This window comes from Papio anubis, chromosome 1 (assembly GCF_008728515.1).
Source record: "Papio anubis isolate 15944 chromosome 1, Panubis1.0, whole genome shotgun sequence".
NCBI lineage: Eukaryota > Metazoa > Chordata > Mammalia > Primates > Cercopithecidae > Papio > Papio anubis.
In genome coordinates, this window is record NC_044976.1 from 19,492,023 (window position 1) to 19,509,983 (window position 17,961).

At 51.2% G+C, this 17,961-nt stretch overlaps 1 protein-coding gene across 1 annotated transcript in view; it reads right to left on the reverse strand.

Moving 5' to 3' along the window:
- Positions 1–1,352: 1,352 nt before the first annotated feature.
- The window catches only part of ECE1 (endothelin converting enzyme 1), a 73,088-nt gene continuing 56,479 nt past the window's right edge, over positions 1,353–17,961 (reverse strand). The window contains exons 14-17 of the mRNA XM_031663981.1: positions 16,395–16,498; positions 9,426–9,538; positions 8,630–8,700; positions 1,353–1,520 (exon numbers count right to left, since the gene is read on the reverse strand). Of these exons, the coding sequence (XP_031519841.1) occupies positions 1,353–1,520; positions 8,630–8,700; positions 9,426–9,538; positions 16,395–16,498 (456 nt within the window). The remainder of the gene's footprint in view (positions 1,521–8,629; positions 8,701–9,425; positions 9,539–16,394; positions 16,499–17,961) is intronic.

The window sequence follows — 17,961 nt, forward strand, 5'->3', positions numbered from 1 at the left end:
GCGGTGAGAGCTGTTTTCTTTTCTTTTTTTTTTTTGAGATCGGAGTCTCCTTCTGTAACCCAGGCTGGAGGCAGTGGCGCAACTAGCTCACTGCAAACTCCTGCCTCCTGGAGTTCAAGCTTACTTTGCCTCAGCCTCCTCATAACTGGGATTACAGGTGCCCGCCACCACACCCGGCTTATTTTTGTATTTTTTAGTAGAGATGGGGTTTCACCACATTGGCCAGGCTGGTCTCGAACTCCTGACCTCAGGTGATCCTCCCACCTCGACCTCCAAAGTGCTGGGATTACAGGAGTGAGCCACCCACTCGGCCTATTTCTTTCTCCTTTCCCTGGGGAAGAGGTTGGCCAGACAAGACCCTGGTGTGGCTGGGACCGCTGCAGAGAGGAAATGGGCCCCTGAGATAGACATGGACAGCCTAGTGTTGGGTGGACCCAGGAGGGGACAATTGTGGCCAGCAGTGTATCTCCGATAGAGTTCACCCCTGCGGGCTCCTGCAGTCTGGCTTGTGTTTGGCACGCCCAGATGATGTTTGAGGGTCCTGACCTGGTCTTCATTTCTGCCATAGCCATCAGTCCCCGTTGCAGCTTTGGGGATCGAACTTCCTGCTAGGCTCCCACTGTTGACCCTTAGGACAGAGGCAGGCTAGCTGAAGGCAGTGCCCATGAGCTGGGACCTCCCAGAGTCGGGCCTCCTCTCTGCCTGGCCTCTCCACACCCTACTGGAGCCCCCCATGCCTCTGCACGAGGTGACAGGAGCTGAAATCACACATCCCAAGAGCCAAGGTCTGATTTGAGACTTGCTTGTGGCTCAGGGATCCCTGCCTGCCCAGCTCCCACAGGGAGTGGGAAGAGGGATCCCTGCTCAGCCCAGCTCCACAGGAGTGGGAAGAAAGTAAAATAGGTGGGCTTCCCTGTCCGCTGTTATTTAGAAACAGAACACAATAAAATATACCACCTTTCCCCAAGTGTTTAAATGCAAGCCCCTGAAGATTTCCAGTGTATTCACAATGTGTTTCAAAAAATAAGCCCAAAAATATATCTTGAAAGCATTTGACACAGTGGTATTTGTGGCGTATCTGGCGCTTGTCGCAGGGGGGCCCAGGCCTGACGGGAGCCACCCGGCCCGCCACCCGAATGCCTCGCTGAAGGGTGGTGCAACGTGTGCCTGGATGTCCGCCTTTCAAGGTGGGTCAGATGGTGGTTCGTTGAGAGACCATGGGCTCGGGTTCCAGCTGAAAACCCTCCAGTGCGGGAAGCAGAGCCCCGGTGGCTGCTGGCTGAGCAATGCCCTGAGGCTGGATGGGGTTGCCTCAGCCCTCTTCCTCCGCCTTGGCTCTCCGCCTATCCTACTCAGACTTCGCATTTGTGAGGCGGGTTCATGGGCTTGTTGTGGTGAGTGGAAGTGTTCTGAGAACTCTTTGAATTGGAGAGGGAGCCGACGACCCGGAAGCGCAGAGGCTGTGGGGGTCGGTGATGAGGCCTTCGTGGGAGCTCTCTGCAGCGGACGGAGCACCAGACCTTGAAGGACAAGAGAGGTCAGGGTCACTGCGGGCCCTGGGCTGCCAGACTGTCCCCATTACAACAGCAGGAGGCTGCAGTGGCTCACACCCGTAATCCCAGCACTCTGGGAGCCAAGGTGGGAGGGCTGCTTGAGCCCAGGAGTTCAAGGACCAGCTTGAGCAACATGGCAAGACCCCATCTCTACAAAAAAAAATTAAGGTGTGGTGGTGGTGCACTACGGTCCCAGCTCCTGGGAGGCTGAGGCAGAAGGGATCACTGGAGTTGGGAAGTCAAGGCCGCAGTGAGCTGGAGATGAGCCTGCATTCCAGCCTGGGTGACAGAGGAGATCCCGTCTCAAAACAAAACAAGGCTGGGTGTGGGAGCCATGCCTAGGATCCCAGCACTTTTGAGAGGCCAAGGGCGGAGTTGAGTTGGGAATTGAGACCAGCCTGGCAAAACATGGTGAAACCCTGGCTGTGCTAGAAATACAAAAATTAGCTGGGTGTGGTGGTGTGTCCTATAATCCTGCCAAGCACGGAGGATGAGGTGAGAACCACTTTGAACCCGGAGCTGACGTTACAGGAGCTGAGATCATGCCATCACACCTGCGGCTGGCTGCACCCAGGAGACCCGCCCAAAGCCAAAATTCAGAAAAACAACAATTGTGGGATGAGCCCCGAACTGATCCTGAGATCCCGGAGTCAGGAGGGACTCTGGTCAGGAAGAGAAAGCGGGCTGGTGTAGGGGCTGGTGCCACCCCATGCCAGCAGCCCTAACGGTTGTCTCCAAACTGTTTCTCCTTCTCAGCCAGCATCTCTGTTCGATCGCCCGCATTCGATTCCATCTGAAATGTGCTGACCGTGTCCGGAACACCTCAGTTGAAAAGCCGGATTTAGTCCAGATCTTCGTTTCCTGGCAGAACAAATTGTCTAATGGCCTGGTAGCTGGAGTGCCAGTAGAAGGGCTGATGAATGCCGAAAGTGAAGGTATGATTTGGGTATTTTTTGAGACAGAATCTTGCTGTTGCCCAGGCTGGAGTGCAGTGGCGGCTGAAACTTAGTTCAATTGCAAACCTCCTGTAATCCCGGGTTCAAGTGATTCATGCCTCAGCCTCCTGAGTAGCTGGGACTACAGGTGCCACTGCCATGTCTGGTTATTTTTTGGTATTTTTCAGAGACAGGTTTCACCATGTTGATCTGTGGCTGGTCTCAAACTCCTGACTGTGATCCGCCGCTCGCTGCCCAAAGTGCTGCATTACAGGCGGGCTGCTGTGCCTGGCTTGGCATCTGTATGTTTAAGAAATCTCTAGAACCCTAGGAACCTTAGCTGGTCCTGAGGATTTTCCGTCCTTCATTGACCAGATCCAGGAATCCCTTTCACTGGTACTTTTGGCCCTCTGTGCATCTCTCTAATGACAGCACATGCTGCAGACGTCCAGTGACTTCAAAGTCCTCACCAGGGGAACTTGCCTTCGGGTTTCTGGGATCTTGAAACATCAAGATGGCAGAATGTACCATGTGTGGCATAAGCTCTATTTGACTCACCTGTGCAAAGCCCAGGAAGAAGAGCTGGCTGGTGAGGCCCAGGGTAGGCAGCGCCTGCTCTCAGCCCCTGCCTCTTCACCCAGTTCTGCAAGCCTGGGAGGAAACCAAAGCTCAGGGTCTGCATGGCAGGTGGTAAAGGAGGGACTCAGTGAGTTCCCAGGAGCCCCCCCATGTCAGGGCAGGTACTAGTTTCCCGGGATCTGGGCCTGCCCAGCCTAGGAGCCCCTTCCTGATGTGCACTCCATTTAGCCCCATGGCTTAAAATACCTTCTCACGCACTGATGGCTCTCACATTTACTTCTCTGCTCCCAGCCTCTCCCCTGATGTGGTATATTTAACTGTGCCAGCTGGACAGTCAAGATGCATCTCAAACTTAACATGGTACAAAACAGAAGGCAGCACACGCCAAGACACACACACACACACACCTTCCCCTATCATGGTCAAGGTACCACCATCCATCATCTCACAGGCCCCAAAACCCAGAACGTGCGCTTCTTCACCTCTTCTTCTCTTTCTCTCACAGGATCACCGACCACTGCCTGCTCCCCCTCCCAGTGCTCTACTCCTCTGTCTCCTGGCTGGACAACCTCACAACAGCTTTCATCAGTCTCTCTGACTCAGGCTGATCCAGTTCCATTCCCTCTTCCTGCAAAAGTGCACCGAAAGTGAACCCAGGGAAGCTATAGCTGGCAACCCTCTGTGGACGGCCAGAGAGTGGGAGTACGTTACCTTTGTGGGCTAAGGGTCGCCATTGCACGACTCACCTCTAAGTGCAGTGGTCAGCCATATGGCCGGGCGCTGTGGTCACACCCCTGTAATCCCAGCACTTTGGGAGGCCTGTAGCGGTGGATCTACTTGAGGTTCGGAGCGCCGAGACCAGCCTGGGCAACAGGGTGAAATCCCATCCTGCCTAAAAATACAAAAATTAGCCGGAGGCGCTGGGTGGCTGTAATCCCAGCTACTGGAAGGGGCTGAGGCAGGAGAATCACTGAAACCATGGAGGTTGCAAGTGAGCTGAGATCATGTCAGGCCCAGCCTGGGTGACAGAGTGAGACCCTGTCCTCAAAAAAAAAAAAAAAAAAAAAAGCCACAGACATGGAAACAAATGGAGCCAGCTGTGACCCCCAAGAAGCTTCATCTACAAAAACAGCCTCATAGCTAGATTTGGCCCATGTAAAGTTATAATTGACTTGTTTTAGTTGTTTTTGTTTTTTTTGAGATAGGGTATCACTTGTCGCCTGTGGTTGGAGTGTATTAAGTATTAATCTTGGTTCTCTGCAACCTCCACCCCCAGGTGGCTCAGCTGCATCCTCCCACCCTCAGCCTCCTGGAGGAATCATCACAGATGCACGCCCACCTTTCAGCCAATTTTTGTATTTCTTTTTGGTAGAGACGGGTTTCACCATGCTGCCCAGGGTTGGCTTTGAAGTCTAGTTTGTGATCCACCTACCTCGCCCCAAAGCTGGGATTTGCAGGAGCCATGGTGCCCAGCTGACTCCTGCTTGATGCATTTCTATTTTTTGAGACAGAGTCTCCCTCAGCCCAGGCTGGAGTGCAGTGTACAATCTCGCTCTCACTGCACTCCATTCCAGGCTCAAGCAATCCCTCCTACCCTCAGCCTCCCATAACGGGCTGGAACCACAGATGCAACATCACCATGCTTACTTTTTTTTTTTGTATGGTGGTGAGACAGGGTTTGGACCGGTGCCACCCAGGCTGGACCCTAAAGTTGAGCTTTCATGCATCCACCTACTCCTCGCCTCCCAAAGTGCTGGATTACAGGTGAGCCACCGCACCTAGCTTGGCCTTTTGTGCATTTTATTTTTATTTATTTATTTTTTTACATTGAGTCTCGGTCTCTCAAAGCTTGTTAACACCTTAGGCTTGCAGTGCAGCCCAATCTTGGCCTCACTGCAACCCTCTGCCTCCCCGGGATTAAGTGATTCTCATGCCCTCAGCTCCTCCCAAGTAGCTGGGATTACAGGTGGCCAGAGCCACCTGAGCCCAGCTTAACCCGCTTTAAAGGATAAGTTGAGTCATAGCCACATATTCCTCTATTTTAAAACCCTATTGTGTCTCTATCATAACTCTAGGACAAAACCCAAGCTCCTTCCTCAGCCACAGCCACTGCCCAGATCTGGTCCCTGCATTCTCTGCACTCTGCCCTCGCTCTTATCTTCCCATCCTGGATCTGCCAGGTTTGTGTCTAGTTCGCGGGTCTCTGTGACCTGCTCTTCCTTTGCTGAGACCATTTTCCCAGCTTTTCTCCGCTCTTTCCTCATCGCAGGTCCAGTCGCAAATGTCGCAACCCCAGAGAAGACCTTCCCGGCCGCGGCCAAAGGCCCCCCATTATTCCTCTTAATTCTCATATTGCTTATTACTACTCCCCAGTTTATATTCATCGCCTTATCAATAGCTGATACTATCTTACAGATTTATTATGTATTTATTTTGGTTTTCTTCCCTTCCAAAGCCCACTATGGGTATAAGCTTTTTGTAGTTTAGTGATGAGTTTGTGTCACGCCCTCAGATTCTCAATACCTTTCATATTGACGGTGACTTTAAGCAACCTTAATATCCAATATTTCAACAGCTCAGCTTGCTTATTCAAACGGATTATAATACCTAACAGCAAAAGCTAGAAATTCGTGCTTCCCAGTGCCTTAAGAAGGCTCCAATAAATGGCCAGCTCTGCTGATTTCTGCTCTTACCGCTGCCAGTGAAGGCCTGTCTTTGCCCCTCTCTGACAGACACCTACTGTTCTTCTCTCGCGGGCTCTGTTACTCTCCCATTCCACTCGGGGAGCATCTCCTGAGTACCCTCTGGGGTCAGCCTGCCCAAATCATCTTGCTTGCCCTCCCAACAACCCAATAATGCAGTAGTAGCTAATCAGAGCCAAGTCAAGTGAGGCTCAGAGTGTTCAACTTACTCCAGAACCAGGACTTGAACCCAGAACTGGCTCCACCACCAGTGTCCCTGCCTTGGCTGCTTAGTCCCCCAGGGGCCTCCCCCAGACCCACAGGCTGACTTGGGTGGGTGGCCTCCTCCCCTGCAAAGGTGAGAAACAGGCAGGCTCTTCAGGCTGTGATCCAGCCCAGCCCCGTCCCAGTGTCTCTTGCCAGCCAGACCTGTAGCCGCACAGCCGCCCAAGTGCTAAGCCTCTTGTGGCGGGGCCTCACATCAGCCTCCCCAGCTACTGGTCCTCACCACCCCCATTTCAAGAAGAGGGAAACAGAAGTCGCGATGGCTGCTGTGCCCTGCCCCGGGCTGGGTTGTCCGCGGGATGATCCTCTATGGACAGGCATCTGGATGGAGCCACGCTGGGCCCAGAAAGGGCGGGGTGGCTGGGCTCTCACCCGATAGGTCACTTCTTGAGGCCCCCGCTAAGCATCACATGTTCTCCCCTTGTGGTGTGCCTGCTCAATTGGCCTCCCCGCTCACGCTTGTAGTTGCTGTACTGTTCACACCATGCACCCCTGGTTCTGACGCTTGAAGGCCTCCCACGTGGGACCAGTTCTCCACCACGGTCGGAGGTTCCCATCTTGTCATACTTCCCGTCCTGTGGGTCAGAGGGAGAACGTGCCTGGCAGGGAGTGGCAGATGGGACCTGTGCTACTCCTCCCCCTCTCCTGGTGAGAAGTGGTTCATCCGTCTCACCCTCGGCCCCCAGCCAGCATGGGGAGACGAGTCTCGGAAAGTGCCGAGGGACATGGATGGGGAGGTCACAGAGCGGGAGAGTGATGGAGAGAGAGATCCAGGGAAAGCCCCCATCGTGGGCTCTGAGGCTCAGTGGGCTTTGCTTATTTCTTTTTTCTTTCTTTTTTTTTTTTTTTTGAGACAGAGTCTCACCTCTGCCACCTTGTGCTGGAGTACAATGGCGCAATCTCAGCTCATGGCCACTGCAACCTGTGCCTCCTGGGTCTGGGGCGGACTGGGTGCCTCAGCCTCCTCGAGTAGCTATAGGGATTACAGGCAACATGCCACCATGTCTAACTGATTTCTGTATTTTTTTGTAGAGACGGGCTCACCATGTTGGCTGGGTTGGTCTGGAACTCCTGACGCCAAGTGATCTGCCTGCCCGGCCTCCCAAAAGTGCTGGGACAGGTGTGAGTCACCGCATTCCTGGCCTATTTCACCACTGCCTAACTGATCCTGGAGTAATGATGCCTAGCAAGAGGCAAGGATGGAGCCAGCCTAATTTAAACTGGCAAGAGCTCCAGGCCACTCCAGGTTCTGCCTCTTTCCATCTCCCTGGGGAGTCCCCAAGGTAGAGGCAATGAGGAGGATTTTGGACATTAGTTGGGGAGGAGGGACTGACTTCAAAGCCCTGATTGCAGTTGGATCAGAAGCCCTGGAGTGGAGAAATGTCCACTCCTCTGCTGTCCCTAATAGGAATCCCAAGTGCCGGACAACTTCCACGGAAGGGCACCTCACTCACACTTCACAGTCCTCCCAATCACCACGGGAGGTGGAACCATCACGCCTCTTTGGCAGAGACAAGGGCTTGGGGCCTTTAAGAAACATTGCACCTGCTAAACTTCATATACACCTCCAGCAGGTGCAGAGCAAGGATTTGAACCCAGATCCTTCTGTCTCCAAAGCTAACACCTGAAGTGAAGGGTGCAGAGCCTGTAATCCCAGCACTTTGGGAGGCTACAAGACGGGCAGATCACTTCAGGTCAGGAGATGGAGACCATCCCAAGGGCGTAGTGAAACTGCTCTCTACTAAAAATATGACATAAATTAGACGGCTAGGTGGTGGGCGCTCTGTAGTCCCAGCCACCGGGAGGCTGAGGCAGAAGAATGGTGAGAACCTCGGAGGCTGAGGCCAGGTGAGCCTGAGACCACACCACGCACTCCAGCCTGGGCAAGAGAGACTCCATCCTCAGCACAATAATAAATAAATAAATAAAAAGAAGTGAAGGTACAGAAAGCAGAGGCAGTGCCTGGAAGATGACCTGGCCCAGTCTGAAGGGGCCTCAAGGAACCTGTGTGTAAATACCAGGCAGTGCGTGATCATAATCATAGTCACTGTAGCCTCAAACTCCTGGGGTCAAAGTGAGCCTCCTACCTCAGCCTCCCAAGTAGTTAGGACTACTAAATTTTGCCACCACGCCACATGGCCTCTTTTTACTTTCTTAGTAGATAAGCATTTTTTGTATTTCCAGTTGAGAGGGGAGTCTCGCTTCTGTCACCCAGCTGAAGTGTACTGCACACACCAGCTCATCAAAACTCCCAGCCTCCTGTGATTCAAATGATTCTCCTGCCTCAGCCTCCCTGAGTAGCTGGGATTACAGGCACCAGCCACCATGCCCAGGTAATTTTGTATTTTAGTAGAGACAGGGTTTCACATGTTGGCCAGGCTGGTCTCAAACTCCTGACCTCAGGTGACTTGGCCTGCCTTGGCCTCCCGCCAGCTCTGGATTACAGGCATAAGCCACCATGCCTAATTCTAATTTTTTTTGCAGAGATGGAGTCCCAAGCAGGCTGCCCAGGCTAACCTAAACTCCTACTCTCAAGCAATTCTCCTAAAAGCACTGAGGACGGCAGGCACAGCCATCGCCCAGCTGGAAGTCGTACCTTGATCATCAAAAGCATGAGCCGTTCATGGCCCACTATTTGGCTGCCCTGGATGCCACCAAAGTTTGTTACTGGAGGTGATGCTTTGACAGGAGGGCCTCTCCCTCTTGCCTGCAGGTATGGGAACCCAGTTCCTGGGCTTGGAGAGCATAACAAAATTCCACAGAGCTCAGGTGAGGCAGGGTGTGGTCATGGCCTGGGAGGTCTCCAGCGCAGGGGCCCGCGGGAGGCTGGTGGAGGCAGAGGGCTGGGCGCACAGCCTGTGTGGCCCGGCTGTGCCCACTGGGCACCACGCGACTGTGCGATGCTGCCTATGACCGAACTGTTCCTCTCTTCTAGCCGCTTGCAAAGAGTTAGCCATGGGTCGCTCACTGACCAGCTCCTATTCATGAAAGTAGACCAAGGCTGGGAATGGGCCAATCGCTTTGCCTGGGCAGCCACAGCTGAAATAACAAATAGCAGACATGGGGATTCAAACGGGATAGCAGCCTTAACCTCCACCCCCAGCCTGGGACTGTGCCATAACATTGTCAGGGGGCCTCCTTTAGGTGGGGGCTCTCAATTCCCATGAGATGCCCTGCCCCACTGTGCATTTCCAGATCTCACTGGAGGGAAGGAAGTAAGTGAGGATTGCTCCTCTGCAACATCTCTGACCACCCAAGCCACCCGGGACACCACTGGGGTAGAGAGACTCCAAATGAGACTTGGCTTGGTCAAGTATGGGCCATGGGATCCGGGCTGGGGTTCACTGAGGGTTGGGGAAAGAATTGGGGTAGGGGCCCCAGAGGCAGCCTACTTGGGGTGAGGAACTGTAGAATGGTGCCTGTAGGATCCTCGGGCCGGAAACACAATCTCATTCCTTGGTGGGCAGTAGTAGGCGCTTCACCATGTGGGCGGGCCATGCTCCACCTGCACACACGCGGGAGGGGCCTCTGCATTGTGTGGGAGGCAGGTGGGGCCAGCCTGCGTGGAGCACTGCTTAGGGGATGGGGATCAAGGGTATTAAAATGCAGACTCTCCTTTGACCCCCAGGCCCAAGTGCACAAGCACAAGGACATCTGCCAGGACACTGTTTGTTTTGGCAGTGGCCCAGCCCTGTCACCTAGGGCTGGAAGCGTTGTGTGATCATGGCTGGCCTGCAGCTCCCTCAACTCTCTGCTTCAAGCCATCTCCTGCCTCGACTCCCAAAGTGCTGGGATTATGCTGGAGCCATTGCAGTCTCGGTGCAGGACTGTTTTTTAGGAGAAAACTAGAAACGTCTGCATGAAATCAGTTGTAATAATGATGTCACATCACACGGTGGAATACCAGGTTCTACAAAGAGCAGGAAGGGCCATTAGATTTTGAAATGTCAGGCACAGTGGCTCATGCTTGTAATCCCAGGACTTTGGGAGGCTGGAGGTGGGTGGATCACTTGAAAGTCAGGAGTTCAGGACCAGCCTGGCCAACATGGCAAAACCCCGCCTCTACTAAAAATACAAAAATTAACAAGGTGTGATGGCGACACTTGTAATCCCAGCTACGCAGCTGGCATGAACGGGCGCAATCCCTGGAGGTGGAGGTTGCAGCCGGGCTGCGAGCTTCGCGCCCACTGCACTCCAACCTGGATGATGAGCCAGACTGCCCTAAGAAAAAGAAAAGAAAAAAAGAAAAAAAAAAAAAGAAAAGAAAAGTGATTCTTTGAAAGTCACCATTGTCTTAGGCTTGAAGAGACGTTAGGCAGTTTTCAAAGCGGTTCAGACCTGGCGGGAGTACTCAAGACCCTTTTAGGATCTATGAAATCAAAATCCATTCATTTCATTTATTTTGAGACAGTTTTGCCCTGCCCAGGGCTGGAGTGCAGTGGCACGATCTGGCTCACTGCAACCTCGCCTCCCGGGTGTCCAAGCGATTCTCCCGGCCTCAGCTCCAGAAGCTGAGATTACAGGCCCCTCACCACCACACAAATCTGACTAATTTTTGTATTTTTTAGTAGAGATGGGGTTTCACTGCATTGGCAAACTCCAGGCTTATCCGCTTGTCTCAGTGCTGGGATTGGTATGGAGCCAATGCCCGGGGCTGAAATCAAAACTATTTTCTATACATACCGGCGCTGTGGCTCAAGTCTGTGTAATCCCAGCACTTGGGAGCGAGACGGGCTGATCAACAGGTCAGGAGATAGAGACCATCCCACAGCCATGTGAAACCCCGCTCTCTACGAAAATGCAAAAACTTAGCCAGGGAGGGGTATGGGCGCTGTAGTCCCAGCTACTGGAGGCTGAGGCAGGAGACGAAGGAACCCCTGGCAGGGCGAGCTTGCAGTGAGCTGACATCCTGCCACCGCACCCAGCCCGGGTAATGACCCGCTCCAAAAAATAAAGCGAAAAAAAATAAAAATGGCATGATTTCTTTCCATTGTGGCCGCCTCTGTGCATGGATGGCGGCTGGGGCACAGTAGGTGTAAACTGAGCTCTGACATGAACTGGTGCTGTGCCCGTGGTCACTGGAGCCCCGAGTTCCCGGCCAGGGGCATGGGCTCACAGCCAAAATAAAAAGCCAATTAGCCATTTTCACTTAGAACATCCTTGATGAAGTAGCTTGCTTGCTTTCCCTCTCTCCCTCCCTTCCTTCCTTTCTTTCCTTTCTATTTATTTATTTTGAGGCAGAATCTCACTCTGTCACCCACGCTGGAGTGCAGTGGTGTGACCTCAGCTCATTGCAACCTACACCTCCCAGGTTCAAGTGATTCTCCTGCCTTAGCTGGGATTACAGGTGTTGCACCATCACCCATGGTTAATTTTTTTGTATTTTTAGCAGAGACAGGTTTTCGTCATGTTGTTCAGGCTGAACTCCTGGCCTCAAGTAACCCGCCCACCTTGGCCTCCCAAAGTGTTGGGATTACAGGCGTGAGCCACTGTACCCGGTCATAATGATTAATTTCATTACATCTCAACCCCTGAATACAAGACTTCTTTTTTTTAAAAAGCGACAAGATCTTGTTGTGACACCCAGGTTAGAGTGCAGTGGCATGATCATGGCTCATTATAGCCTCGAACTCCTGGGCTCAAGCTGTCCTCCCGCCTCAGCCTCTCAGGTAGCTGGGACTACAGACACTCGTGACTATGCCTGACGAATTTTTTTTTTTAATGTTACAGAGGCGGAGTCTTGCTGTGCCGCCCAGGCTGGTTTTGAACTCCTCAAGCGATCCTCCTGCCTCAGCCTCCTGAAGTGCTGGGATTGCAGGTGTGAGCCACTGCACCTGGCAGAAGACGTTTTCATATTCCATGTGACCAGTGGGAAATCCACATATAAAGCATTCTGCTTTTTTCATGGAACCCTGTTGGTACTTTTAGGGTGACTGGTAAACTATGGAATTTCAGACTTGGATATCTGGCAGACATTTTCTTTAAAATGAATAAAGTGAGCTTATCACCTCAAGGAAAACAACTCAAGCCATCTGTTGCCAATGATAAAAATATGAGATTTAAAAAAAATGTTGAAGTTTCAGGCAAAAATTAAAATTTTGAAAAACTTGTATTGGCCACCACAAGTTTGACACCTTACCGATAATAATTAAAGGCTTTGCTCACGAAGTCAGCAGTGATACTAACAAATGTGGATTTTTTTTTTGCTATTGTATAGTGAAAGTATCACCATTTGGAAGATCTGTAAAACTTAGTGAACCATTGTTTTCCAAATGACTAATGCATGTTACAAAATCACACCTGGGTAAAAGATCTATTCAAAGTACAGGACAGACCAATGGAATTTAGTGTAACGGAGTATGAAAAGTTCATGAGGGTTGGGCATGGTGGCTCATGCCTGTAATCCTAGCACTTTGGGAGGCTGAGGAGGGAAGATTGCTTGAGCCCAGGAGTTCGAGACCAGCCTGGGCAACATGGTGAAACTCTATCTCTACAAAAAATTACAAAAATTCCAGCCTGGGTGACATGGTGAAACCTGTCTCTACAAAAAATACAAAAATTAGCCAGATGTGGTGGTGCGCACCTGTAATCCCAGCTACTCAGGGGGCTGAGGCAGGAGGATCACCTGAGCCTGGGAAGGTTGAGGCTGTCGTGAGCTGAGATTACACACTCCAGCCTGCGTGATAAAGTGAAAATAAGAAAAAAGAAAAAAAAAAGTTCATGGATGTGGTTTCAGATTCCATATTGCAATTAACCTTTTCTTTTTTTCTTTTTTTTTTTTTTTTGAGACGGAGTCTCGCTCTGTTGCCCAGGCTAGAGTGCAGTGACTGGATCTCGGCTCACTGCAAGCCCCGCCTCCCGGGTTCACGCCATTCTCCTGCCTCAGCCTCCCGAGTAGCTGGGACTACAGGCGCCCGCCACCTCGCCCGGCTAGTTTTTTTTTAGTAGAGACAGGGTTTCACCGTGTTCGCCAGGATGGTCTCGATCTCCTGACCTCGTGATCTGCCCGTCTCGGCCTCCCAAAGTGCTGGGATTACGGGCTTGAGCCACCGCGCCCGGCCGCAATTAACCTTTAAAAAATTATCACTTTTCAAGTTTTGGTGTAGTATCAGTAGAATGTACACAAGTACCAGAAAAGACTATTAAAATATCCCTCATCCCTCCCTTTCCCTTGCCTCACACTAAATTCCTATGTGAGGCAAGAATTCTTTTTTTTTTTTTTTTTTTTTTTGAAACAAAGTCTTGTTCTGTCACCCAGGCTGGAGTGCAGCTAGAGTGCAGTGGTGCGATCTTGGCTCACTGCAACCTCTGCCTCCCAGGTTCAAGCAATTCTCTGCTTCAGCCTCCTGAGTAGCTGGGACTATAGGCGCCTGCCACCACGCCCGGCTAATTTTTTGTATTTTTAGTAGAGGTGGGGTTTCACTATCTTGGTCATGCTGGTCTTCAACTCCTGACCTCGTGATCCACCCACCTCGGCCTCCCAAAGTGTTGGGATTACAGGCGTGAGTCACTGCGCCTGGCCAAGAATTCTTTCTATATATCAAAACAACATATGGTAACAGACTGACTGTGGAATCAGACATGAGAATCTAGTTGTCTTTGATTAAGCCAGACATAAATAAATTTGCAAAAAGTAAAATGATACCTCTCTTCTCATTAATTTTTTGAAAATAGTTATTTTCCATAAAATTTTAGTAACAATCAGGGCCGGGCGTGGTGGCAATGGTGCGATCTTGGCTCACCACAACCTCCGCCTCCCGGGTTCAAGCGATTCTCCTGCTTCAGCCTCCTGAGTAACTGGGATTACAGGAATGTGCTACCACACCTGGGTAATTTTGTATTTTTAGTAGAGACAGGGTTTCTCCATGTTGGTCAGGCTGGTCTTGAACTCCTGACCTCAGGTGATCCACCTGCCTTGACCTCCCAAAGTGCTGGGATTACAGACATGAGCCACCATGCCCGGCAATAATTTTTTTTAAGAGTGTAGAAGGATCCTGAGACCAAAAAAGGTTTTGAAAGTAATGGGATATAGTCATGAGGTATTTGGCATTTCAATGACTTCTCTGGTGCAGAGGGGAAGGGTGAGTAAGGAGTGCAGTGAGATGGATACCACATTTCCCCTAAGAGCCTAGACAGTCACTCTGCTTCCTCCAGGTGAGCCCCACAGCCATGGAAAGGTACTGAGAACTTAATTTATTTTGGGATGGGGTCTCATTCTGTTGCCCAGGGTGGAGTGCAGTGGTGCAATCTCTGTTCACTACAACCTCTGCCTCCCAGGTTCAAACGATTCTCTTGCCTCAGGCTCCCAAGTAGGTAGGATTACAGGTGTGTGCCACCACGCCTGGCTAATTTTTGTATTTTCATTAGAGACAGGATTTCACCATGTTGGCCAGATTAGTCTTGAACTCCTGACCTCAGGTGATCCACCCGCCTTGGCCTACCAAAGTACTGGGATTACTGGTGTAAGCCACCGTGCCTGGCCAAGAACTTTATTTATGTATTTATTTATTTTAGAGCCAGGGTCTTGCTCTGTAGCCCAGGCTGGAGTGCAGTGGTACAACCGTAGCTCACTGTAACCTCAGCCTCCTGGGCTCAAGCGCACGCTACCACGTCCAGCTAATGTTTTAAATTTTTTGTAGAGGTGGGGTTTCGCCATGTTGCCCAGGCTGGTCTCAAATTCCTGGGCTCAAGAGATCTTCCCACCTTGGTCTCTTAAGGCATTCGAATTACAGGTGTGAGCCGCGTATCTGGCCAAATGGAGGAATTTAAAATATCGTATTTACATTCAGATAACCACAAATACTTCAATGGGTAGGCAAGGAAATTTAAATACAAAAATTCAAGCTAAGTTAAAATACTCCAGATAAATTGGCAACAGAGCCTATGTCATGTTCTGAAGGTAAAAGCCCACCTTCTTATACATTGGGGGTGCCCTGGTTGGAGGCTGGAAATGAAGGAAATAGAGATGTTTGAACCCCTAGAGTCCACCAGGGGGCACCAGAGGCAAAGAGAAGTTGATTGCACCCTTCCCTAAGATTTATCCCAAATGTTTGCACTGAGAAATGGAAGGAACTTGGACTGAAGACTAGAACTGGGCTGACTACATTTAATGTTTTTGAGGAGACAATTTTTTTTTTTTTTCCAGGCAGGGTCTCGCTGGAGTACAGTGGCATGATCTTGGCTCACTGTAGCCTCGACCTCCTGGGCTCAAGTGATCCTCCCACCTCTGCCTCCCCAGTAGCTGGGACTACAGGTTCGTGCCACCATGCTCAGCTAATTTTTAAAATTTTTTGTAGAGACCACGTCTCCCTCTGTCACCCAACCTGGTCTTGAAGTCTTAGGCTCAAGCGATCTGCCCACCTTGGCCTCCCAAAGTGCTGGGATTGCAGGCGTGAGCTACTGTGCTTGGCCTGAGGAGACACTAAAAAAAAGGACAAAGACCAGGTCTCATTCTAGGTTATCCTGATTTAACGTCAGGAAGCTGTATTTTTTTGAGATGGAGTCTTGCTCTGTCACCCAGACTGGAGTGCAGTGGCACGATCTTGGCTTACTGCAACCTCCGCCTCCCGGGTTCAAGTGATTCTCATGCCTCAGCTACTCACTCCTGAGTAGCTGGGACTACAGGTGTGCGCCACACACCCGGTTAATTGTTTGTATTTTTAGTAGAGACAGGGTTTCGCCACGTTGACCATGGCTGGTCTCAAACTCCTGGGTTCGGGTGATGCACCTGTCTTGGCCTCCCAAAGTGTTGGGATTACAGGCATGAGCCACCACGTCCGGCCAGGAGGCTGTATCTTTGAAAAAGTTCCCCAGAGGACTCTGATGTGCAGTGAGCTTTGGGAAACACAGCTGTCAGGCCCATCCAGAACCTTCCCCAGGCCTCTTTGGGCACCCTGTCCTGAGACCCCACCACTCGTGCTAGTGAGGAACTATGGGAAAGCTGCTCTTGCCGGGGTCACCTTGGGGTCTGGCGCTCCCCAGAGTTCCTCCCATTTGACTGCTATGAGGACCCAAGAGCCAGCTCCTCCCATCCTATTCTGCAGATAATGAAAGGCAGGCTCCAAATCACAAAGCAGTGGAGCGGGGACACGGTGCCAGATCAGCTCCACTCCAGAGGCCGGGCTCACCCTGCCCACAGGCTGGGCAGACTCAAGCCCACCCCAGCTCCTAGCTGGGCCACACTTCTTTTGTCCTTGGTTTCTTCCTCTGAAAAGTGGGATAACAAGGGCATCCACTCTTCAGACGGCTCTCATGATAGCTGATCGGGTGCACGGTAAGGGTGCAACGAAAGCCAGTTCGTCCCAAGGCTTGCCCACAGGCGGGGAGCTGGCACCTTCCCGGCAGGGCCTGGGGGAACTCACTGATCTCTGTTGGGGGCTTTCCTGAGCTGGTCGGCAGTGACTCTCCATGAGAAGTTGAAAAACCGCATGGCGTTCTCAAAGTAGAGGTCTGGAACTGCGGTGTACTGGAAAAGAGGAAGTGGAGTCACAATCACGGTGTACCCTCGGTGAGAGGCATCTTCTAAGACAGGAAGCCAAGGGCTGTCATGGTTAGGGGATTAATCTGCAGGCTGGAGACTGGAATGCAGGGTTTGGGGCTGCAGGGTCAGTTCTTCTCTTGGCCTTCACCCTGGGACACCAGATGGAATGACACTGTTGCAGGATGTCCCTACAGCAGCACCTGGGCCCAGGTAAGAAATATCTCCCATGTTGTCCAATAGAACCTCCTGCGATGATGGATGTCCTATGCTCTACGCCTGCGCTGTCCAGTATGGCAGACAACTAAGTCTTTTTTTTTTTTTTTTTTTTTTTTGAGACGGAGTCTTGTTGTATCGTCCAGGCTGGAGTGCAATGGCATGATCTTGGCTCACTGCAACCTCCACCTCCTGGTTTAAGTGATTCTTGTGCCCCAGCCTCCCTGAGTAGCTGGGATTACAGGCGCGTGTCACCACACTCGGCTAATTTTTGTATTTTTGGTAAAGACGGGGTTTCACCATGTTGGCCAGGCTGGTTTCAAACTCCTGACCTCAGGTGATCTGCCCACCTTGGCCTCCCAAAGTGCTGGGATTACAGGCGTGAGCCACCACGCCCGGCCGCTACTAAGCATTTCAAATGTGGCGAGTGTGGCTTTTAAATTTAATTGAAACTAATTTAAGTTTTAATTATTTAAATAGCTACCTGTGGCTAGTAGCTACCATACTAGATCTCATAAGTAAAGTAGAAATCTATCTGAAATGTCAAGAGCATGACTGTACACCCTTTTCACTACTCGGCCCAGCCTTCTAGCTTTTATTCTGTTTTTTGAGACAGGGTCTTGCTCTGTTGCCCACACAGGAGTGCAGTGGTGCAATCACAGCTTGCTGCAGCCTTGACTTCTTGAGCATAAGCGATCTTCCCATCTCAGCCTCCCATGTAGCTGGGACTACAGGCACATGCCAACATGCCCGGCTAATTTTTTATTTTTTATAGAGATGAGGTCTCACTATGTTGCCCAGGCTGGTCTTAAACTCCTGAGCTCAAGGGATCCCCCCTCCTGGGCCACCCAAAGTGTTGGCATTACAAGCATGAGTCACTGTGCCTGGCTCAGCTCTTGCCAGGTGCAAAATTTTCCCTGGCTCTGGTAAAATGCTGGAGCCTCAGGGACACGACATGGATCCTGGGCTCTGCCCAGGATGCCTCCAGAGGCCCAAGGATTCTGCGTCATGACACCCTGGAGCATCTTAAATGATTCTCAAGGAAAAGACTGCAAAATGAGTCTCATGATCTCAGCAGGAGTTTTTATAGTCTTAGCTTCTAAATATAACCATGATGAGAGGTTATTAGATTTTTAAACGCCTGGATTCAGGCTGGGCACGGTGGCTCATGCCTGTAATCCCAGCACTTTGGGAGGCCGAGGCGGGCGGATCATTTGAGGTCAGGAGTTCAAGAC